We start from the raw sequence: 23,448 nt of genomic DNA, 5'->3' as shown, positions 1-23,448 counted from the left end.
GTTTTTGAGAAAAGCCTAAAATACAATAATTTCCAATTAGTCACTGCTGAAGGCTTGCTTCAAGTCGTAATACCAAATTGAGTACAATGACGTCCTTGGAAAATAATCCTTCTAAAAACTACCACCACCAATTTTTGATTGCTACAATCTCTTGACTATTTGGGGGTCATATTTTCCAATTTGGATTCAGTTTTCCAGCTTCATACCAATGTTCGGGTTTTTTCGGAACTGCCAATTCTACAAACTCGGTCCCAAGTTTGAAGGTGGAAGACGTACTTTGTATTCCATAAAGCGACTCTTTTCCCACTCTTCCCTCCTATCTCTGATGATGGATTTTCTAAGCTTAACACAGTTTTTTCAGATTTTTATGAACACGTAACATATTGCGGTTTTGACCTTCTAGCGCACATACAAAACAACTGAAATAGAATTGATTCCCCACTACATGTATGTGGAAAAGATATTTAATTGTAAAATAGAAAAAGTAGGCCAGAGTACAGTTTTAAGGGTAATTGTCCTGTATACAGTATAGGTAAACTAGACTTTTTGCTTAACTTTATATAAACAATTCCATAAAAGCAGTGAAACATGGAACAACAAAGCAAAGCGCAAAGAGTTTTATCTTACAAAAAAAAGGAACCTGCACAGTAGTTTAAAATTTGATGTAACACAGCACTGAACAATCTTAAGGCAGCTCAGTCTAAGCACAGGACCAGAAGCCAGGAACCCCTGAGATCTCTTCCCAGGTCTACCACAGATTCTTGTGGTCTTGGAGCAACAAGGTCCAAGGGTCTTCAACGCTCCCCGTGTTGCGCTTATACCAGTTATAAAACTGAGACAATAACACTCACTTACCTGCCTCAGGCAGTACAGTAAGGGTTCTTTAAAAGATTTTATGATGCTCTGAAGATGTGATGTGCTATATAAATCCTAAGCGTAATATATCACTGCACAGACACACACAAACACAGTATCACAGTGAAGAACAATGATGCCGAGTAAGAGTAGCATCACTAAAACATAAAAAATTACTTGTCCAATTGCATAATTAAAATGCAAAAGTCTGTTTAGAAAAAAAGTATCACTGAAATGATTTCAAGGCTATTGGGGAAAACAGATCAGTAGGAATACTCTAAAATAACTAGTCGTGTTCCAGTGGAGACATTCGTTTCTATTCATTTCTGAACTTTAAAACGTTTGTCTCTGAGAACTGCAAGACACACAAAGTGAAGCTGCAATGCCTCCACCAACAAACTTCAAATCGTCTCTTACGTAAATTAAGATTTTGGTTTCGTTTTTTAATTACAAATTACATTCTTCAAGAAACATATCATCCACAATAAAACCAGCTGCTAGCTTACTTCCAATGACCTATAGGCTAAACATTGTTCTCATAATTTGCCCTCATCTTTGCTGAAAAATACCTATGCGAGTTGTATGTGTAGAAATTATAAAAACATGCAGCATATGTACAAACAAAAAGTTTAAAAAATATTAGCTTCATATACATGTAAATCTACCTGGATATATCTGAAATTAAATATAAAAATTTCACCGCCTAAAAAAAAAAAACCAAACCCAAAAAATGGTTTTCAGAGAATCTGAGACAACTACTTAAAGCTGTACAAAGATTTCCACCTGGAAATGTCTTATTCAGAGAAGTTGTTACCACGTAGAAATAACTGTTAGTTCATTTTGTCACATAATTCATTTTCAAGTTGTCAGATGAATCAACAACATCACCCTTAAAACTGTTCTGTTTTTCAGAAGTTAGATTCATACTAAAATCAAAAATTTCACAAAAACATTGGCTTCGTGTTTCTGGATCCCTTCAAAAAGATTTATCAACTTATTTTGAAACTGTAAAAAAAACAACTATTTACAGTATTTCATTTTAAATACTTTTCACAATTTCTAAATTCAGAGTTTTTATGTTACAAGAAATTCATCAGAGCTCACGGCTTAAGTCCAGTTATCGACTTGTAGCATCTTCTCTATCATGAAATCCTGTGTCTGCACCTATACAGAGTACAGTTCAAGATTGTACTGCACGTTTTTGAAAGTAACAGGCTTTGCAGTATGTTCTTTTTTATTAAACAGCTTCTTTATTAGTCTGGAGGCGGTTCATTGCCTCTAACTTCTGCCGATAGGCCTCTGCTTCTTGTTCTTTCTTTAGAAGCTGCTGACGGTATTTTTGTGCTTCTCTGTTTGCTTCATCCAGCTGCTTCTGAAGAGTTTCTCTTTCCTATTAGAAACAGAACCAGCAACATTTTGTCAAATATGTATCGAATGCAGGTTAAAATGGCAAATACTTGTTCTTTACATGCAGCTCAAGCGTTAGGGCATCCTGTAGAAATTGTTCGGTTCTTACCGAGGCAAATCTATACTACTGCTGCTGAGTAAATTACACAGGAATCACGATATCAGCCAGCTCCCCACAATAAGATCTGAAGTCTAAATACAGCAGACCCAGGTCTCTTTCACTGCAACGACACCAAGTCAGGCCTCATAGAAAAATGATCAAGTACAGAAGTGGATGGAGGGCAATAGCAATCAAATGCTATTAACGTTTTGCCAATCACTCAATTCCCTGTGATTTTTTTTTTTTTAAGTTAGCTTCTAATAGGATTGGAATTCAATCCAATATGATTGCCTCTTTCTGTTAGGCCTTCTGTTCCGCACAGGTATTTCTCATCACATAGTTAGAAAAACTGCTCCCTAACAGCAGTGTGCACCAGAAAGTGACAGCTGCTCACTAACTGGAATTCAAGCAGACCTGGTTTCTAAATGAAGTGACTTGAAGTGACTGATACCACCCCATCCAGAGATACTACAACATTCCCAAGGACACTGCATTATTACCAATTAAGAGGCATTTAGCTAGATGAGCTTTTTCAACACAAGAGGAGCAACTTATTTAAGGATTGCTATAAAATAGTTTCCAAACAAAATAATACAGAAAATATCACTTCTTATGAGGCTGCCTTAGAAACTAAGGAGAATGTATTTCTATCTCCTGTGACGCAGATACTGTCATTTTGTTTGATGCTGTACTGAGCATTATAGAAAAAGCTGCTTGCTTGGAAAAATAGTTTTGTTTTGATCTTCTACCTAATACCATTTCATTAAAGCGTATCATGTTTTATGAGTAAGGTAGGATTTGATTTCACTTCATTCCTTCCACTACAGCTCTCAGTAGCCACGGAAGGGAGGCTGCCAGAGAAGCAATCTATCTTTCAGAAAAACGAAACTGACAAAAACTGAGACCAAGTGAAAGTAAGTTACTTTTTCACCCAAAATATGGGTGGAAACTATGGAATAGTTTTACTTTTACCCCCCACCCCCAGAACACCACCTCTATTCTTCACCTCTTTGATGCACTCACGTACTTTCATGATCAGAGCCTGAAAACAAAAAAATACTCTGCCTCCCTTCTACTCGCTACTGTTCTCAGTACTTGTAACACCCACATTTTGCAGTCACATGCTGTGCTGAATGTGCTTAAATACACTAACACAGGTGATCTGATCACTGCTAACAGCAGCATCTGTATAGCAAAAACAACAGGTGAAGGAGAGATGTTATTAAGAGGTTGATAAGGACTAGATATAACACAAAACATAAAACACTGTAAATAAATCTGATTTTACACAAGGCTTTAGAAGCTAAAGGAAGCTAGCGTTCATGGGTTTGCTTCACTGGGAGCATGCACTAATAAAATGACAGCTCATCTGGTCTTGTTGCTTATTTGAAAAGGAAGTTCAGTCCCCACTTCTGAAAATCAGGATTCTGCTTTTTAAGCAGCATTAGGAATGGGCAACCCCTGTAGCGACTGGGCTGACCTGTGCCAAATGCTAAGGCAAAATTGATGGTAGAGCCCACATCTCACAAAGGATCTGAAATACACCAGAGATGTTCCAGCACCACTCCAAACGGAACACACTGCTATTTCTATAATTTATTATGTAATTTAAGCAGAACCAACATGACTTATGTAAACCAGCCACGTAGAATACCAAGCTGGGGGCAAAGGAGTACAGACAGCTCTCAGGAGAGCAGCCAGAACAAGGATCCCACTACCCCTGGGAAGCAGGCCTTCCCTCTGGAGGACCCCGAGCTCTGTGATATGCTGACCTGAGCATTATCTGCCTCACAAATGTCACACAATTCAATGTCCTACAGTCAAGATGCAAAGCTGCTCTATCTTCTGGGCTGCAGAAGAATGAGAACTACCAGCAGTTCACCTGCCAAGGCTCTGCAGTGCATTACAAAAACAAGGCTCTACTACGAAGCACACACAGACTGCAAACACCTGGGGTTGGAGATCAGAACCCAGAATAAGTCTTCTGCATGCTGTCCACAGAAGAGAGAAACAGAGCCAGGTACTCACAAGGAGTACAGCCACGCTAAGTATGACAGCACGCTAAGGGTGGGATAGAAAAAAGGAAAAAAAAAAAAATAGTCTTGGTGGCAGAGGTAAAACCAGTATCTTCCAGGCAGACTAGCCATTCACAGCATGTTGGTTAGCCCAAGAACTAATAGGTGCAGCTCTTAGACAGATCTAGTCTTAATATAAATAGAATAAGCTGAGGAACTGAGGCCAAACGTAGTAAGTAGGCAGTGAAAGAAATCGGTTCTTCTGGATGAGCAGTGTACACCTGCTGTGGACAGATCAGTGGAAATTAGTTCCTTAACTTTGACATCTATAATTGAGGACTATAACTGGGCACTCAACTTCAGCAAATCCAGAAAATATTCTTAAGGTGCTCTTCAGAACATGAGTGAAAATGCTTTAATTCTCTAAAGTCCTTTATAAACATATAAAAACCAACTGAGGTAAAAAAGTTAGAGAAGTCTGAGTGCTCTTTAGGAATCTTCCATTTTATGTGGGAATTTTCTTTACTACATACAACTTTACTTAAAAGTCTACATATTGAAGAGTGGGCAGCTATAATTCAAATACTTAAGTAACAAATAATGATAACAACCAAACTAAGGAAAAAGAAGGAATATGAATTAATTAATATAATTCATTTACAATTACGACTTTTTTTTAGTGTAATTGTCCTGAATGTTTCTAAAGCACGTCCCCATTCCAACATGCAAAAAGAAAGTAACATTCAAGAATGAAAATAAAATTCACTGTATGTTAATGAATTATGCATGAAAATGAAAGAACAACATCTGCATGACAGGGATAATTTGTTGCTGGCATCACGTAGTTTAGAGAGACCGCTATACCTCTTGAAAATGAGCTGCAGTGGTTGAATTCAACAGACCCATATGAGAAAGTCAAAAACCATCACTGCAGTTTAATCATTCACTATACCTTCACAGGAACGTCTGTCACCTCATATGAGTGGGAGGAAGTTCAACTTAAAAGACTGTCAAACTACAATTAACTGTTCATAAATTATAAACGTAAAACATCTGAAGACAGCACTCTTTGCCTTGAATCAAGTCTTTGTAATGAAATAAAAGGAATGAATCACCAACAAGGCAAAGAAACTAATCTTCAGTAATAGAGGTTTTTCATATCAAAAATCTTTTTTTAATGGGGAAGGGTTCCACTCCCTCCAAATTCAAGCATATACTTCTACGCTAACCTCTGAAGCAAACTGACTTGATGTGCACACCTTTAACGCCCCTGTTACCAAAGACAGGAAGCACCACGCTTGTGGAGCACAATGAGGCTCCTGGAGACAGCTGGCCTCTACAAAGAGAGAGAGCTCTGCACATGCATTCAGTTGTCCAATCAAGGATTAAGTCACTATTCAAAACTTGCACTTAGAAGTAACAGATAAAGTCCATCATTTTAACCAACTACTTTTAAGATCCTAGAAATGTTTTTAAAATATTTAACTGAAGCTGGAGTCCTCTAAGACAATTATTTGTGGGCTTTTTAGTAACTAACTAGGAGCAGGTCAACTTATTATTAATCAATCTGGATTTTTTTTCTTCAGCTAACAATTATTATTTAAGCAAACATAACTTCCTGCAGGAATAATTCAAGCGGATGTTTAAAAGCATGAACAAAAAAAAGTTTTTATTGTAATAATCATACATTTTTTAAAATGCAGCAAGGAAATGTTAAGTGTTGTGATAATATGTACTGACCACAAAGCTGCAAAAGCCAAAGGTATTTGATATGACAACTTAGGGATGGAGAAATTCAGTGATGAAAGGTGGTAATTACTGTTATTAGACATGGACAAGGCATAGCACATACTGAACAACAAACAGTACTCAATTAGGCACAAAGTGTTATTCAATAATATGAACAGAAGTCAGAGAATACAACCTTTGATAAATGAAGTATCATGGAGTTGATGAAATGAGAACTCACAGCCTAGTCAAGGCTGACAGCAATTTTCTTAAACTTTTGACCAAAACTAGTCAGCGCAGTTAGAAGTAGCAGGAGAAGGAATGAGATGGTTGACTTACATGGCTTAATATATTTAGAAAAAAATAAAGCCACAGCTTTAAATTGAAAAGCTGCATCTGTCAAATATGAAAAGCTCTTTTAATATTGACAGGTCTTCTGTGTTGTAATTTCAAAAAACTTTATGAAGCAGAGACGTGTAATAGTAACAGCTCCAGAATTAAGAAAAAAAGAGAGATAAAAACTGACGAACAGAATCTTACTGTTTCATATTTCCATCAAGAGTTATCTCGAATGGAAAGGAAACATTGCTAAGACTGATCTCACAATCAGGATAAGCACGTGGTCATAAAAGACAGATGAGAGGACACCATTCTCATTCACTGCTAGTGGAAAGAACTGAGTTACGTGATAACATTATCAGTGTCTAGTTTTAAAAACTAGCTAGTGATCTTAGAGAGGAAAAAAGCTAACAAAAACTTCAACAAATATCATTTGTACGTGCACAACCAGATGAAGCAAACAGCGCGCCTATGTACTTTTAACAACTTTGTAACAGATCAATTCCAGTAACACATGAGACTGAACAAGTTTTTGCATCACATTCTTCATTCTGCTTTAACACAGAAACTTAACTCTAAAACAACACCAGAAAGCGCAACCACGTATCCAGTGCTGAACACTCTGGTTAACACACATCATGTAATAGACTCCTTACTTCTATTTCTGCAGACTCCACACGATTTTCAACAATCTCAATGCACTGTCTCTTGACTGGTGGCTCTTCACTTATCACTGTTTCTTCAGCAATATCTGTCGCTGGAACTGTTAATACTAAAAACATATTTATATATTTAAATGCACTTTACTTCACACAATACTTACACAAAATAAAACTCATGCAGTTACATAATTTGATGAACAGCAGTAAAACAGTCTTTCCCTTAAGAAAATGTAGCTCTACAAAAGTGGTATCATACAGGCCAGTGCAGGGAAAATTTATTAAAGCATTATACGAATGGCTAAAGCTATCTGATAACTAGTAGCTGTACTTATTCATCGAGATGGTGGACCAAAACTTTTGTCTTCCAGCGTACAACTCTCCACACTGGGAACGTTCATGAAGAAACCAGAGAAGGAAGTTTTTATCTAAATAGCACTGGCAGAACATCTTGAAAAGAAACCACTCAAAAGACATGCATGTCACAGAACAGCACTTAGTAAACTAGAAGCTTCCACAAAATACATGTGGTCTAACAGGAAGAGACAGACTGTGTAATTCTGGTTTCAGTGGTTCTGAGACTACTCTGCCAGAACATCAAACTTACTGGAGATGAAGCCAGTAGTTATCACATCTCCCTTAGATGCATCATTTCTCACCCATGCAGTTTAGTAATTCTTTTCTTTCTCCTAATGCTGAGGCTCAGCTGACCTGTGGCAGCTCTCTGAACTTCCGGACCTCACGCGTCTGAGCATTTTATAGCGCAAGAATTCAAAAAGATATCTGAATTGCTAGCAACACAACGTTTTCCAAGCTACTTGCACCTAGCAACTTATTACTGTAACTAAAATGGTTTCTCAAGCTCAAAAGGCACAAGCTTCCACTCACCTTGCTGTCCATCTGGCATGGTCACAATTATCGGTTGCCCTATTCCACTGGTTGGAATTGAATGCAGATTACCAAGCTGAATGCCATCTGTAACTATAGTAATAACTTGCTGACCTCCAGAACTGACAACTTGCTGAATAGCACCATCCACAGATTCTGCAGTCACCACTTCTTCTGTTGCCACAACTATCAACAGATAAACAAGGAATTAAGCCTATTTATAAATTAAGTTTCATTGTTTCAAATGCATTTTAGCTGAGAAAGAATTCTTCCAAGTCTTTTCAAATTTGATCCTCCCCAATTTAATGCAATATCGCTTATTCTACATATCATGTCGTTAATGGAAAACCTTCATCAGGTGCATAAAATGCACTCATGTTTTGCAATATACATGCAATTTTGCCGTTTTACCTTCCTCATTATAATCAGTTTTTATTTAGAATGATCTTAATAGGTACACACCATTCAAAACTGACTATTTGGGTTCTGTATTAACATGGCAGCAAGAGGCTGAAAAGCACAACTACTCCTCAACAAATACCTTGCCAAGTGTACCTCAGGACTCAGCCCTGACTTCTGTGCCTATCACGATGGTCTTCGAGACAGTAACATACTGAATTACCTCTACAGAGCCTTACAGCTTTGTTTGGACTGCACCAGTTCTTCCACAACAAACATGACTTTAATTACAATACGAAGTACAAAACACAACTAAAGGAAAAGTTCTGCAGAGCTGACATTTTTACACCTTAGAAGAAGGATAATACTAAAAAAGTAAAATAAACATCGTACAAATATAACTTAATAAGCAAAAGTAAAAATTCCCAGCTCAAACTGAATACCCATGATTCAGTAACAAATATATAGTGGTGAACTCTCATTGCTCTTTGACATTAATGTATAAATCGAGTTAAGAGAATGCCTGCATCCGGAACTGCAGCACGCACTATACGTGCTGTAACTGGTGCCTCACACTAGCACACTTATTTTTTAAAAACAACAATATACTGAGTCAAAGAGCAAGATCACTGGTAGTGCAATCAAAGAATTTCAAACACACAACTCTGTAATTTATTTTCAATTTGTGAGGGTAAAAGCAAAGCCTTTGATTTAAATAACAGACATTAGAGGGCTTCCTATCTACAGAGATCCAATTAAAACCCTGTAGACCATGTTGTGATGCTCCAGATGAGAGAAGGTAGATCAAACCCTGAAGCTTTCATCTTTTAAATTAATTATAACACACTCAGAAGTCACTATGTAGTCCAAATGACTGCAGTCATTGCCTTCTGAAGATCTCTACGTTCAGAGATTACTGCCCTATAGCGCTGCTTACATATCCACAGAATGTTTATTCAGTAAACCAAAACAGAAAGTCCTGCATGAATAAGTGGTACTGTATTGAACTTGATTTGGCTTCCAAGTAAGGATGCAGCACTAAGAGAGACTACTGTGAAAAAAAAATCCAAGTTGCAAGTGCCAATACTAGCTGCTGGGGCAAACAGCTCTGATCTTTCAGTTTCAGAATCAACACGGCACTTTCAGTTATAGAAGGAAACATCATTAGGACTTCTGTAGGAGACTTTGGAATAAAAACCTTCAAGATTTTGTCTGAAAAGTAGTTATTTATGTAAAAGAAAAATACTCCCATAAATATGGTCCTAATTCTTTCCTTGCTCTCCATCTACATGCCTATAATCACTAACTGATACACTTTCATATGATGAAAAATACCGGCAAGACCTCTAGTGCATGCAAACAGAAACATATGCCTTGTTCCAACACAAAATACACATGTTAAACCAGACATTTCTCTGAATTTGCTTTCCATCCCAGAGGTCTGTACATAATGAACCATATATTAACACATAACATCCATCTCCTCATATGCACTTCACGAGTAAAAGTTAAAACAAGCATTCTACTCAGCTCCAATCAGAAGCATTTTTCTCTCTTTGATTTTTACAAAAACAATCTGTCTTTAAGCCACAAAGAACTAGAGAAAGAGATCACAGTAAAGTTAACCTGAAAACGGGAGAAAAATCTAGAAAGAAACAGCACAAGAGGCAGAGCCCAACTGCTTCATCCACATTTGTACAATCTGACATAAAGGAAGCTAAATAAAAGGCTAATTGAAAGCCAAACAAAAGAATTCTCTCCACTGAATCTTTTTCACTCTAAGGTCACTGAATGTTCTTGTGCCTATCAGATGAAATGTTAAGAAAAGTGCTGATTAAGTACATGCAAAGAACATCAGGGACTATCTCCTATAACCTAACAAAAAAAAGCATTCAAAGAAAATATTCTCACACCAAATGCAACTGGACTGCTGCATTCACAAAGAAGTGAATTAAGTCTCTTGAATTACGCTTGCTTTCAGCAAGAATGAATGCTAGTAACATTAGGCCTACAAACACCCAGTGTGGTCAGAAATCTCTCTAAGTAGTAATTGTACATGTGTACCTACCAACCTTTCCAGTGAAAGAAAAGGAAAGCTTTTGTTCACATTGAAAAAAAAAAAAGAAACAAGATTGTATTATCCTTTCTACATGAACTGCATCTAAAAGTCACCAGTTATTTACTTCAGTTTAGTTTATTAAATGAAGTCAAATTACATGGCTTTCTAACCTGGTGTTTCTGAAGAATTAGACAGTGGGGCTGATGCTTCTGCTAAAGCTGCTAACGTGGCTAATACTGAAGTTGATGAATTTCCAAACTGCACGGCAGACACTCCTGTCTCATCTAGTAGGAAGAAAACAAAAGTTAGCTGATAATTTGTTTTAACAATCAACGAAGTCCCTTTTACATTTTTATTGTACTGAAGTTTCTAACACACACTACTCTTAGTAACATTCTGCTAAGTCAAAGTGCTATTCTGTAAACAAGTTTCTCAAGTAAATACAACTTAAAATAAGTCTTCATACAGATAAATTATTGGAAGTACTTAGATGTTTAGAAACACATATGAAACACTGAAGAGGAATTCATAAGTATTCTATTTGTACCATTATTTTTCCTCAAGTCTTTTCACTGAATGTAAAATCCTAAAGACAACTAAATACCCATACCACTTGATGTATTTGCAATAGATACCAGACCTGTTAAGTTCACCACCCCTCCAGGTCCAATGATGAACTGTGGCGTTGCTGCGTGTATTGTCACAGTATCTGGACTCTCTGGATTCGTATTGATTTGGTTCTGCATTGCAATCTAGGAGACAAGGGTAATAACATCATCCCAGCTGTAGACATAAATAAGTTATTTACCTTACAAGAACTTGAATTATTGTGCATGCCACTCATGCAGGGAGGATCTCCCTACCTATACTCATGCAATGCACACACAGTGTCACATCTTGTGCTCTGTTAAGTGCATGAGAAAGTTTTTTCTGTTTTAAAGCTAAAGACACAAAGTCTGCTGAAGTGAAAGAGAATAACAGCACCCTGCCATCCCTCCTTACCATTTATCATACACCCAGAGGACCACGTAAAGACAAAGTCTTTTTCAAGATGCATAAGCTCAGTATCTAAAACAGAGGCCAGAAGAACTAAGACTGCAGCAGCAGTACCAATATGCCACCAAAAAAAATGGCTCTGACAGCTTGAAATTGCCATGAATTGTAGATGGCAAATCTTTCCACCTTTCTTTGATTTATTCATTATATCCCTTCTGCAATGAAGAGTGGGCTGAAGGGACAGACCAGACTTTTATACAGTTCAAGATGCAGGGGAACAACAGATTTATAGAGTGGCTTAATAATATCATGTTTTGCTTTCCAGTATTAAGTTCTAAATTATTAAGAAAATTAGTCTTTACAACCAGTACTGAAAAGTTATAGCCTGTATTTCCACTCAATTACCTATCACAATCCTAATCCCAACCATTTTGCCAGCTGCTTAATCCCAGTTTTCCCAATTCAGGAAAGATTGCTGCCTCTCCTCTCCCAACTTCCAGTTCCATCAGGAAATTTTTTAATGAAACTAACTAAACAACGTACAGTGAAACCTTCCTGCTATGGCGATATGTTAAATTTTTTGACTGTGAAGACACCACATGCTAAGAAAGTAACACTTCTTGAATTTGCAGGTGGAAGAAATATTCTTCAGCCAACTCATGTTTATTAACTGTAATCTCATTTCCAACTAAGAAACAAGACGGGAGTCTAGCATTATTAGTATAATTGACTCATGCTTGCTATAAAAGCTCAGCTGATCACATGTCAGAGCAAAGTACTTTGCTCTAAGTTCCTTGAGCATCATGAACCAAAAGTTACCTGCAATATTTCCGCAAGGTCTTCGTTTCCATTGTCTATTGCAATGTCCAATGCAGTTTTGCAAAATTTACTCTGAGCATGAACATCTGCTCCATACTTTATTAAGAGTTCTACAACTTCTTGGTGGTTATGTTCAGTAGCCCAGTGAAGTGCAGTCATCTTGAGCATGTCCTTAGCATTGACATCAGCACCATGCTACAAACAAGAACATTGCATAAACTGTGTCATTAGAAGCATATGAATTAAATAACACCACTCATGGAATGAAGCCCAAAACCATCCCTCTAGCAGTAACTGTTACCTCATTCTTATAGACTTCCTAAAAGGACTTCAATCAATACCACAAATTATTTATCTCAAAGGATCTCTAAAACGTAACACACCTTGGTTCGAAGTCAAATTAGGAAGAAGTCTTATTTTGGAACGGCAATAAATAACATACCTGAAATCATGCCAATTGTAATACCAAAATAAATTACAACTGAATAGAAAAACAAAGCACCCAGTACACACAGTATAAATATTCACATCATTTTGATATTAGTTTCATGACTAAAAGGAAATTGTATGTATTTTATCATAAGACATTGTAAAATCCCTATCTCAGTCCCGGCTTCAGCAGCAGTCTTTACCTTAAGTAAGACTTCTACTATGCTGGCATGGCCTTCTGAAGCTGCCATATGTAACGGCGTTCTGTCCACTTTCGTTCTGGCATCCCGACTTACACCTGCTCGCAGCAGCACCTCCGTCGTTGAGTAGTGTCCATACTGTGCTGCCAGATGAAGTGGAGATGTTCCCAACTGTAATTTAATGAAAAAAAAAAAAAAGTAGACCTTGAACAGATGGCAGCATGAAGAACTTCTTTTTCTGGAGCTAGCAAACCCAAGTGTTAGGCCACCACTTCAAATTATTTTCCCTTCCTGACATCAAGAAAGGAAGCTGCTGTGGTTTCCGAAGTATAAAGAGGAAGAAAAAAGTTTAAAATTGTTTTCAGTAATCAGAACACACTAAAAACAGATCACTGGAAGGAACTTTTTGAGGTAAGTCACAGAAAGAAAAGAAATTTAACTTTGAATTAGACATCAAATGATGTGACTGCAAAATTTCAAAACGGAACTCCCAAGGCTGGCAGTATTAATGCTTAAATATAATCATCCAGCTGTTGGAGTTTTTTAAGGGATGAAAAAAGTAAAAGAATTGATCAAACACTGCAAAATTTTCCATTACCCAATCAGTGGTAAAAGGCGCTCCATTTGCCATCAGAATGCGAACTTCATCATCTTGTCCCGCTCGTGCAGCTTCTAGAAGTTTCTTTCCCAAATCTACTAGTGACATCTAGTTAAAGACATAAAGGAATATAAAGAAAAAAATACATAACATTAGGACTATTTTAAGCACACAGGTATTGCTGTAGTTTTTAATGGCTATTTCTTAATTACTCTGAAAGCCTGAGAACTTAAAACTGAAAAAACTGGAATTTTAGACATTGACAATAAGCTTTCTTGACTGCAAGAAGCAGACTGATTTTAAATTACTGCTGTCAACATAAGTGATGTTGGGGGTGAAGATTTCAGGATAACAAGGCTGTAACCGCAGCAGCTTCCTAGTTACAGCAAACTAAAGTTAAACTGAACTAGACACACATTTCTTACAATAAGAAGTGGTTCAGAAGCTCTCACCTGATACTGCAGCTTTCTGCTGCTTTGTCCAGCTTTCAAGTGGTACTGTCAGAGCTGCCATGCCACACGGACAAAGACATTACAATCACTTATCCAGAAATGCCTGTACATATATAAGAAGTACCACCATGCAAAGGCATTCCGACAAATACAAAACACAGCACCTTTCTGACACCTTGCCCATCGCTATCACTTCATTTTGTTCACCCTGAAATAATGTCTGGGTTCCTATCTAGAGCACGAAGCCACAGGCATGTTACTGTGCTATCTGCAACAGACTGAAATGTCTGCCCGAAAACAAATGTTACTGCCTTCATCAGCTGTCTACAGTTACTGAAAACTATTCAAGCACAATTTGAGGACGGCGAAAGGACGGAGACACGAGCTGGAAAACCTTTGCATCATCTTTAGGTAATCTTTTCCTAAAGCATTCAAGTAAAAATTCAACGTAATACAAAGCATATAAAAGTATGTGTTGACAAAAGACACCTAGCTACGTTCCTATTGCACTAAAGACTTAAATCCACTCTATTTCATGCTTGCTATTAAACATGCTCAGTAATAAAATTTAGAACTAAACCCTGAGTCGTGTTACTAACAAAAATATATTACTAAGTTTTTGGTTTGGTATCTTTGTTTTACACTACCAGATGGCAAGAACACCATCACGTTCAGCAATTACTTTCCAGTCCCAGGCAAGAGCTAACCCATGTGACTAACAACAGCAAGGCCATGCTGTCTATTTCCTACACAAATTAACAGTACACAGTTCAGAAAGAAATCCCAGCAGGAACATTCTTTAATCTCTTTCCTTAAACCTATGCTTCTGACACAAAGCCAACTTGTTTAGAAAGTTCTCTGCACCTGGGTCAACCGGCAAAATCTGTGTGGTATGTTGCTCAGTAAGCTGAAAGCTACTGATTTTAGAAGAAACTAGAAAGCAGGAAGGGGGAAAATATGCAAATGCAGAACCTCAACGTGTCAGCAGAGACACAAAGAGGAGCAGAAGTGGCTGCTGGCATCAGCGTCCCCTCCACCAGAATAACACCCCATATCTGTGCCCACACACAGAGTCTTGTCCAGTCAGACAAGGGCAGAAGAGCAGGAAGGCAGCAAGGACAGCACAAATACAGACAGCGGGCAGGAAGGCAAGCAGCACGGTCAGATGCAAAGGAAGAAACAACAGCTGACTCTCCTCCAGGAAAAGAAAAAGCAAAAGAGAAACAGGAATAAGAGAAAAATCTACTGTTCCTGTTGGAGTAACAATATGAAACAATAGCACAGAAGGCATCTGTCAAGTGCAGCAGTGAAGTAAATGAGCAGTCTTCCCCTTATCCAGCAGCACCCTTCTTTGGGACACAGGTTGCATTTCAGAAGGGAAAAGAGCACACACACGCACATGTTTTCTGGAGATCTAATACCACGCCGAGGCTAGCTAGTGCTTAACCCAAAACGCTGAAGTTAGGAACTAATTCAGAAACACAATTCCTTTTCCTTATACTTAATTTTGTTTTTAAACATCGGCAGAGAAGAAATAGTGAAGCTTAGGAATTACAGGTAGAGACTGAAGGGACCATTCTCTTGGGGCCTCCCCTGAGCCCAGCGTGCAGAGCACCCCATGCACCCACGCTGTGCAGGGCTCGGCACAGAGGACAAGCCCCAGCCAGCACTTGGGCCTCACTTCGCCACCCATTAACCAACATGCTCTTTGGTCACTATAAAGTCTGTATCTCAAACAAGCACAAAACATCACACAAGCTCCCATATTTTTCAAGATGTAGAGCTTTAACTTCAGTTACAAGGACACAAATGCATTTAGCAGTGAAGCTTCACATCTCTCATGGTCCTTGGAAGCACGCATGGGCCACCTGGTGGACGAGCTACAGAGCCAGCAGCTCTGCACTGCTGAACTCTGTACAAATCACCTTTATGCCAACACTGCACTACATCAGGGAACGCTGCTGCCTTTCCAACACAACACTTGTATGCATTCAGACACTTCCTACCAACAAATAGGAGCATTCAGCCTAAAGCTGACTTCTACTTGGCAGACCCCCATGGACCAATGCCGCGAGGGCAGCAAACCCTCAGGTTAACACGCCCCACCCCTTCCTCAGCGCTTCCTCACCACTGGCATTGGCACTCACCAAGGATTTGCAGAATCAGAATTCCTTTTTCCCAGAAAAATCCTTCAGCTCCTCCCCCTCCCCCCCCCGAGATCATTTTGTGACACTGCAACAGCACAGTGACACTATCAAAAGCGAACTTCTCTATATAGTGCATTAAAATACACTTAAAATCAGAACTTCCACATCTCAATATTACAATGGGTACTGCAGTGCCATTAGCCGGGTGCCACAGTTACCTGGTTATTAAAGTTCACATCAAATTATTACTGCTGGTTTACTTTGATTTAGAAGGAGATCATAGCACATTTTTGTACCCCATAGTAGATTCAAACTGCATGTGATCTGCAAGGGAACGCCGTGCTGTCAGAGGGCTACGCAGCACCGCCTGCAGGTACAGCAGCAGTCTGCAGGCAGAAGGAACAGTTTTTAAGTTTGACTTAAAACACCACAGCATCTTTAGGCCTGTACTCTCAGGAGACCACATGTGGCCCTTCCTCCCCTTCTACTGCTGCAGCAGCGCACCCACGTTTGTCAAAGCCAGCGGGCACAAACCAGAGCTGCTGAGGAACAGCTGCGGACAGGGGGACTACACGGCTGCCAGCGCGATGCTACTGAGGCATGTTCCTACAGGAGACGCAGGTGCGCTGGAACAGCACAAACTGCAGCGATGTGAACTGAAGGCATGATAAGGATCTGTAACCACCTCCAAGAACCCCAGCACAAAGTCCTAGAAGACGGCGAGGAAGGAGGTTCCCCTGCTCAAGCAACACGCAGCACAATCACGCGGGAAGCCTGCTCAAGACTCACAGCTCTGGCATCCATTTACGTTCCAAAAAAGACCACCCTTTCAGCACGGCTTTTTTGAAATGGTGGAAAGAAACAAAAATAAATTAAAAACCCAACCCACTTCCCCAGGCCCAACCTTCAGAAATGCTGTTAGCCCACTGATTTCAACATAGCACAGTAGCCCGCCAAATTTAGAACAGCAATTTCTGGTTAATTTTCTACACCTCCCCCTACCATGGTAATATACTTCTTGTGAGTACAGAGTTTAAACAATTAGTGCCAACTATTTAAAACCTTAATCAAGCACTCTGCTTTGACCACTATTAGAGTTAACAGGACCGACTTTTTTTTTTTCTTTACATCTGAGTGGAATACTTGAACTCTGAACAACTTTTCAAACACAACTTCTTGTTTCAATTACAGTTTTGTAACTCCTACGGGAACTGAAAGGCCCACACTAAACCTACGCTTATCTCCATACGCTGGTGTCTCTTCAAAGGGTCAGCAGAATTCTACCTCGTGTCCTATCATTTAACAGTGACCTGTGTGGGATAAACTCAAGCAGTTTTGTAATGGTTCCTAACAGAATCAGACCCCTCCAAAGACATTTTGGCAAAGAGTCCACACGTCACAGCTCAAATCTCAATGTAAATACCACAGGTTTAAAGTACCCACACTTGCGTATAATGAAAGTTATACTGATGTACTAACAGCAAACCATTTTAATTCTGGCACCTTTGGCTTTTCTCTGGATTGTGCTGCGCTCAGAACTAAATTCTCACTCATTCACTCTAACAGAATTATCACTTTTATGTAGGACTATGTAAGCACTAGATGAAAAATACTGGACAGCAGATCAGGAAAGCTAACACTCGGCTGCATAGCTTATGGGCGAGGCATTCACACCTGCCTTTACACAGGTCAGCACCCCGTTAAGTTCATGCATTAACTGAAAGTAGCACCGATCATCAACATAACTCCATTAAATAGCATAAATAGTAAAGAAGCCTTGCCATTAAAAAGGAGAGCAGATTTGTCTGCAAATGCAACATCTAAGAAGTAATATTATGCAACAAGGGCGAACCACTGGCGCAGGGATCGGGTTGGCACTGCAGAGCTCTTGCACAGGTTTGGCACCAAGTAACAGGAGGTGGCATGCAGCAGAGCTGACTGACACGAAGAATCCGTGCAGCCTTAGAACAATAACACAACTTAAGAACTTCTCTCAGATTAATTGAAACTGGAAACATATCCTGGAAATGAGTCACCAGTCTCTTTAATTAAAGTAGCATTTTATTATGAGGTATTTCAACAATTTCTTGCACACAGACCGAGAAAAGCCCCAGAAAACACTGCTTTCAGGAACAAACTTAGGTCAGGAGGAAGAATGCTGTAGCACACTGGTTGTTAGATTCTGTGTGTGCTCTGAGCCCTATTCACAGCACATTTCTGAGTCCTCACAGCATACGTGCTTCGTCCAAAGCGCTTCAGTCTCATCAGTGTTTTCAAAACTCACGGACGGCTCAAAGACACTGTGCTTACAGACCCCAAAGGGCGCTCCAACCGATATGAGTTACTAACTATAAATGCGGAAGAACTCCTCTGGGGGATTTCAGCAACACCTATCGGCCTCGTCAACACAAACTACCTCGACTGCAAGGAGGGAAAAGCGGCACCGCGTCCCGAGCTGACGCACCACCTCCGTGTCTGTGCTCCCACCACAGACTCGGCTAGGAGCACAAAGCGAAGGTGACAGACCGCGGGCAGCGCCGAGCAGAGCCGCTCCCCCCCACCGGGGCCGCTTCCCCTCAGGGCGCGTTGGCGCCAAGCCGGGCCCGGCGGGGCCCCGCGCTGGCAGAACCGCGCCCCGGCCCCGCGCGAGGCCCCACGCGGCGCAGCGGGCCGAGCCGGGCCCCGCTCGGCTCTCCGCGGGAGCGGCCCCTCCGCGGGCGCCCCGTCCTCCCTTCCGCCCTCCCGCCGCGCGGCGGCCCCCGACCCCGGCGCTGCCCCGGCCCCGCAGGCCGCGCCCGCCGCCCGCCCAGGCCTCCGCCGCGGCCCAGGCCCCGCCGCCACGGCCCGCGCCCCTCGCGCGGCGGGGTCCCCGGAAGGCCGGCCAGCGCGCCCGCTCTCCCCAACAGGAAATCCTGGCTGGGCTGGGCGCTGCGGAGGGAGCCGCGGCGCCGGGTTCCGGGGGAAGTGGAATTATTTTTTACCAGCGAAGAGATCAACTTCCACATCCGGTAACAGGGCCCTATACAAAGGCGCAGACTGACCTGGAAAAGCTTGGCCGGCCCGGGGGGGTGGGGGAGAGACGGGGCGCGGGGATGGGGCCTTACCGTGCCGCCGGCCCGGCCGCCGCGACGAGGAGCAGGGGCGCGGGAAGCCGCCGCTCATCGGCGCCCAAAAGCCCCACACAAAAGTCCCCGCTGCGGCCGGCGGAGGGACACGGCGGCGGAGAGAGGGGAGGGGCGCGGCCCGGCCGCCCCGCCGCCAGCGCGAGCCCCGCGCCCCGGCTTGAGGCGGAGCGGGCGACCTGAGGCGGCGGTGGGAGGGACGCGCGACACTTACCATGGGGCGCGGGATTTATCTTATTACACAAAAATCCGCGGCCGGAGGGGCTCGGCGGAGGGATACGGCCTCTCTGCCGCTTGCCGCGCATGCGCGGTGGCGCGGGGAAAAGGCGGGGGAAGCGCGGGCTGGAGGGGCCGCCATGTTCCGGCCGCTTCCCGCCCGCCGGGGGCTGGGCCCGCCCGTGGCCGCGCGGAGAGGCCCGCTGCGCTGTGGGGGGGGTGTAGGCGGGGCTACGAGCACGCGTTGCGATTCTGTACTGCGCCTCTGGGGCTGCCTTGCCCGGAGCTTGGCTGAGGGGCTGTGGGCACAGCGAGCTGGGGGTCGGTTGCCTGCTCTGGGCCTCGCGTTTGGTGTGCGTGACAGCTCCACTGAGCCCACAGCCGGGCAGTCTTGAGCCCCACGGTTGCACTGGAGGCTGCACCTAGGGCCCTGAAACACTTGTGAGTTTGGCTCAACCCAGGTGCAAAATGCTCAAGCAGCAGAAGTCAAGTGCACGAATCCCATAATCTACATCCTTCAGAAAGTTGTATCAGTCAGCAAATCTGCCTCTTGTTGTTTAGGGAGATAATTACACTGCGTGGATTCCCTTCATTTCTATCAGTCTTTTCAAATCCATTATTTCTGCCCCTGCCTGGCTGAACACAGCTGGTAGCCAAGGGGACACTGGGGAACAAGCCTGGACATTGCCAGGCTGCCGTGTTCCTCATCAGCACAGACACTGCAAGCCAGCCTTCGTGTTTCTTTTCCATCACTGACAAGTACTTCTCCTCAGCAAGCACCTCTCTCACCGTGCTGCTAGTCATCATCACACAGTGGCTTGCACAGAAAGCATTTCAGTGTCCTCACGCGTGTGCACCAACTCTTGGTGGCATTTGCTGCAGTACTGTGGATGAGCACAATGCTCTGTGCTGCTGAAAGTCTTGTGCAGAGGGGAAGAATTCACTCTTCATGTAGTCACGGTTCCATTAGCACAGTGCAAGTTTCATTACGATCATAACTCAGTGAAGTAGTGAAGAAAAAAATTACATTTTTGTTAGAGTTCACCAAAATTACATTTAAGAGAGAGATGTCTGACACTGGCAGATCAGAGCACAGCTCACATCTGTAAAGTGCATGGTTTGTTCTGCTTTATTTCACACGGGTATATGGGAGAGTAACTTGAGGCGCTTGTTAACTGAATAGTTTGATACGTTCTATTAAAAAGCATACTGATTCCTACCGTTGAAATTCTTTTTGTATTATTTATTCACTATTGCTACATAGTAACATGCTGATAGGAAAGTACCTTTTAACCTCAAGCAACTCCACAGCTCGTTATAACACAATGGAGGTATCAGCATGTTTTAACAAGTGTTTGATTAGGGTGCACTAATTGTATAGGCAATGGCAGGTCCTCCCCCCGTCTATATGGCTGGATACATAAACGTTATAGAGGGCTGGTTCAAGAGTAATGCCTCCTGTTTTATGATGCTGGCCCACAATGGCAGAGGCTGATGGTGGTACGGCAGCAGAAGTTGAACCTTCCCACCAGTATTCCATTACGTTTTGTTGCCGTGCGACAGATGGCAGCAGAGGGGCAGTCTGACAAAGTGGATGTGAGCACAGTGAGGCGGTGGGTGGTGTGTTTCGGCAGTGGTGACAGTGGATCGCCTCCTCTGGAGCAGATTGTTGTGAGCACGGCATGCAGGCTCTTGTTCAGCGCTGGTGAAAGTGCACACACAGCTCATGGTGGTGGTGGCTGTGTTGAAAAATAGTGCTTTGTAGCTGAGCATTTGCTCTATGAAACTGTTAACTGTGCTCTTTATATCTGCTGCGGTTTCCATGGCAATAAATAGGAGGCAGTACTTTTGGAGTGACCTATGTACATGCAGGGCCAAAGGATTTTCTAACATAATTTCTTCATAAAAGAGGAGAAAGGTCCCTTTGGACAAAATGGACTGAACCCAGAGGAGAGTGATAGGACAAGGGGGAATGGTTTTAAGCTCAGGGAGGGAAGGTTTAGATTGGATGTCAGGGAAGCTCTTTACAGAGAGCGTGGTGAGGTGCTGGCACAGGCTGCCCAGAGAGGTGGATACTCTGTCCTGGGAAGTGTTCAAGACCAGGCTGGATGGGGCCCTGGGCTGCCTGGTCTAGTACCAGATCTGGAGGTTGGTGGCCCTGCCAGTAGCAGGGGGTTGGAACTTGATCCTTGGGGTCCCTTCCAACCCAAGCCATTCTGTGATTCTATGACAGCAGCCAGTGTGGACTCAGTAGCACCTTTCCCATTCTCTTCACCTTCACGGTGGTTTCACAGCCGCCTGAATTTTCTAAAGGAGAAGATCTGTCTTTTGCGGACTTCATTCTGCAGAGGACTGCAGCATAGGATGGTGCCAGGACCGCTGCTTCTTTTCCCCTGTGTACAAGCACAGACTCCAGCACGCGCTCGCCCCGCCCCGACCCTGTTCTCCCCGCACACCGACGCGGGCCGTCCCTCGGACCTCAGCTGCCTCTGGGCGGCCCGGGCCGGGCAGCGCGGGGCCAGGCGGGGCGAAGGGCCGCAGCCACCGCGCACCTCGACGCCCCGATAGGACCGCGGAGAGTCCCCGCCTCCGCGGGGGAGCGAGGCCCGGCAGGGAGGGAGGGAGAGGAGGAGGGAAGAACGCCGCCGAGTTCCGCCTCAGCAGCCATGGCCGCGTAGCGTCTCCGCGGCAGCCGCGTTCGGACATGGGCCTGCCCCGGGCCGGCGGGCTGAGGCAGCGCGTCCCCGCGGCGGTGAGTACGGGGCCGGGCCCGCTTCGGGCACCGCCTCGCGTCCTTCTCCGACAGCGACGGGAGGCGGCGGGCGCCCTTGGAGGGGACCCCGGGCCCGGGCGCGCCGTGCGGAGCGGGGGGTGCGGCCTTCGGAGGACGGCGGGGCTGGGCTGCGCGGAGGGAGAGCGGCGGGGCCGCAGCAGTACGCCCCGCTGTGACCTTGGGCAGCCGCAGCCCCCGGCCGAGGAGTGAAGGGCCGGGGGCAGGCGGAAGGAGGTGGCCCGGAGAGGCGCTGTCCGGGTGCGCTCGGCCGGGCGGTGCGGCGTCACAGATTGCTGCGGGCCGGGCCTCGGTGCGGGATGAGCCGCTGCGGGAGCCGGGGCCGAGTCTCGGTCACCGCCCTGGCACCAGCTGCTTGCAGGCCGGAATTCGGTATCTGAGGGCGTAAAGATGCATCAATTTCTACTCAGATTGAAGAACTTTCAAGCTCAGTATATAAAACCTAACTTTTTTTTTGTTTTTAAGTTAACTCCATAGCATCCTCCTCCCCTCCTCCCTCCATTAATGTCAGTTAAGCAGTTTAACATACTGAAAAATCCTTTCGATTCCCCAAAAGGAGCCATTCTTGTGCACTGCTGTGCTGTCACGCCATGGGCATGCTTGTGACACCCTGCTGCTGGGATGGTGGCACGGCCCAGGGACAGCAGTTGGGATGCTGAGTGTAAGCACCAGGCCCGGTACCAGGCCCCATGCTGCCTCTGCACACCACATTGCAGAGCTGAGGCCTGTGGCAGCACAGGAGCCTGCGTGAAAGTTCAAGACCTCACAGAGAGCACCAGCACTTCTCTCAGTACATAGCACTGTGCGCTGCCTGCAGTGTAACTGCTTCTGCGCGTCGTTCTTGCTGTTGTCATTCCACTTAAAGCTTACTCATATCCGTAGTAAAACAGGCATCGTAATTAAAGGTAGAAAAACCTGTTACCAAGAGGTATGCTTCTCCATCCATGTAAAAATACTCATTTTAAGTATTCTAAATGTCCCTACATACCCAAACACGATTACCATTATATTTTTGGGATATAGGCCTTGTTTTCAGCTTTCCTGAGTGTGAACAAGGGGCCCAAACGTGGGAATAGACCCATGGTTTCATCTGATCTTTGTTTTTAGGGAAAATAGTTGGCAAACCTGAAATAGGTTGGTTCTGATAAGAAAGTACTGTTCATTGCAACTCTTCTAGTGGGATCGAACACCTACACCAGCTATTGCAAGTTCTGCGCAATCTCCCCGTG

The 23,448-nt window shown here is 43.3% G+C and overlaps 2 protein-coding genes and 1 long non-coding RNA gene across 8 annotated transcripts in view; 1 reads left to right on the top strand and 2 right to left on the bottom strand.

Moving 5' to 3' along the window:
* Positions 449-19,602, bottom strand: GABPB1 (GA binding protein transcription factor beta subunit 1). 4 transcript variants are annotated; one of them, XM_021407073.1, is made up of 9 exons: positions 19,427-19,602; positions 13,492-13,599; positions 12,897-13,064; positions 12,265-12,459; positions 11,090-11,201; positions 10,620-10,733; positions 7,992-8,177; positions 7,101-7,216; positions 449-2,245 (listed from the first exon to the last, which is right to left on the bottom strand). In XM_021407073.1, the coding sequence occupies exons 1-9, from the start codon at positions 19,427-19,429 to the stop codon at positions 2,093-2,095; spliced, it is 1,155 nt and encodes a 384-aa protein (XP_021262748.1). In that variant the 5' UTR covers positions 19,430-19,602; the 3' UTR covers positions 449-2,092. The 4 variants fall into 4 exon arrangements, with proteins under 4 accessions (XP_021262748.1, XP_021262750.1, XP_021262749.1 ...); XM_021407075.1 differs by lacking the exon at positions 19,427-19,602 and adding an exon at positions 19,195-19,338; XM_021407074.1 differs by lacking the exon at positions 19,427-19,602 and adding an exon at positions 13,944-18,721.
* The window catches only part of USP8 (ubiquitin specific peptidase 8), a 24,440-nt gene continuing 19,971 nt past the window's right edge, over positions 18,980-23,448 (top strand). For 2 of the 3 annotated variants that reach the window (XM_021407064.1, XM_021407062.1), the window contains exon 1: positions 22,023-22,180. The gene's annotated coding sequence lies outside the window, so the exon portion shown is untranslated. Of the gene's footprint in view, positions 19,099-22,022; positions 22,181-23,448 lie in introns of those variants that run through there. The other variant, XM_021407063.1, reaches the window with a different exon arrangement.
* The window catches only part of LOC110403620, a 15,925-nt gene continuing 14,673 nt past the window's right edge, over positions 22,197-23,448 (bottom strand). The window contains exon 3 of the long non-coding RNA XR_002441759.1: positions 22,197-22,595. This is a non-coding gene — a long non-coding RNA (uncharacterized LOC110403620). The remainder of the gene's footprint in view (positions 22,596-23,448) is intronic.

Source organism: Numida meleagris, chromosome 9 (assembly GCF_002078875.1).
Source record: "Numida meleagris isolate 19003 breed g44 Domestic line chromosome 9, NumMel1.0, whole genome shotgun sequence".
NCBI classification, from domain to species: Eukaryota; Metazoa; Chordata; class Aves; order Galliformes; family Numididae; genus Numida; species Numida meleagris.
The sequence above is the reverse complement of the archived record's forward strand: the minus strand, read 5'-3'. Positions and strand labels throughout refer to the sequence as shown.

Excerpts from the sequence above, each read along its gene's own strand:
- GABPB1 (XM_021407073.1), bottom strand. Across the intron at positions 11,202-12,264 it reads ACCTTGCGGAAATATTGCAG|ATTGCAATGCAGAACCAAAT; the intron begins GTAACTTTTGGT and ends CTTGTCTCCTAG. Across the intron at positions 7,217-7,991 it reads CATGCCAGATGGACAGCAAG|TATTAACAGTTCCAGCGACA; the intron begins GTGAGTGGAAGC and ends ATATGTTTTTAG.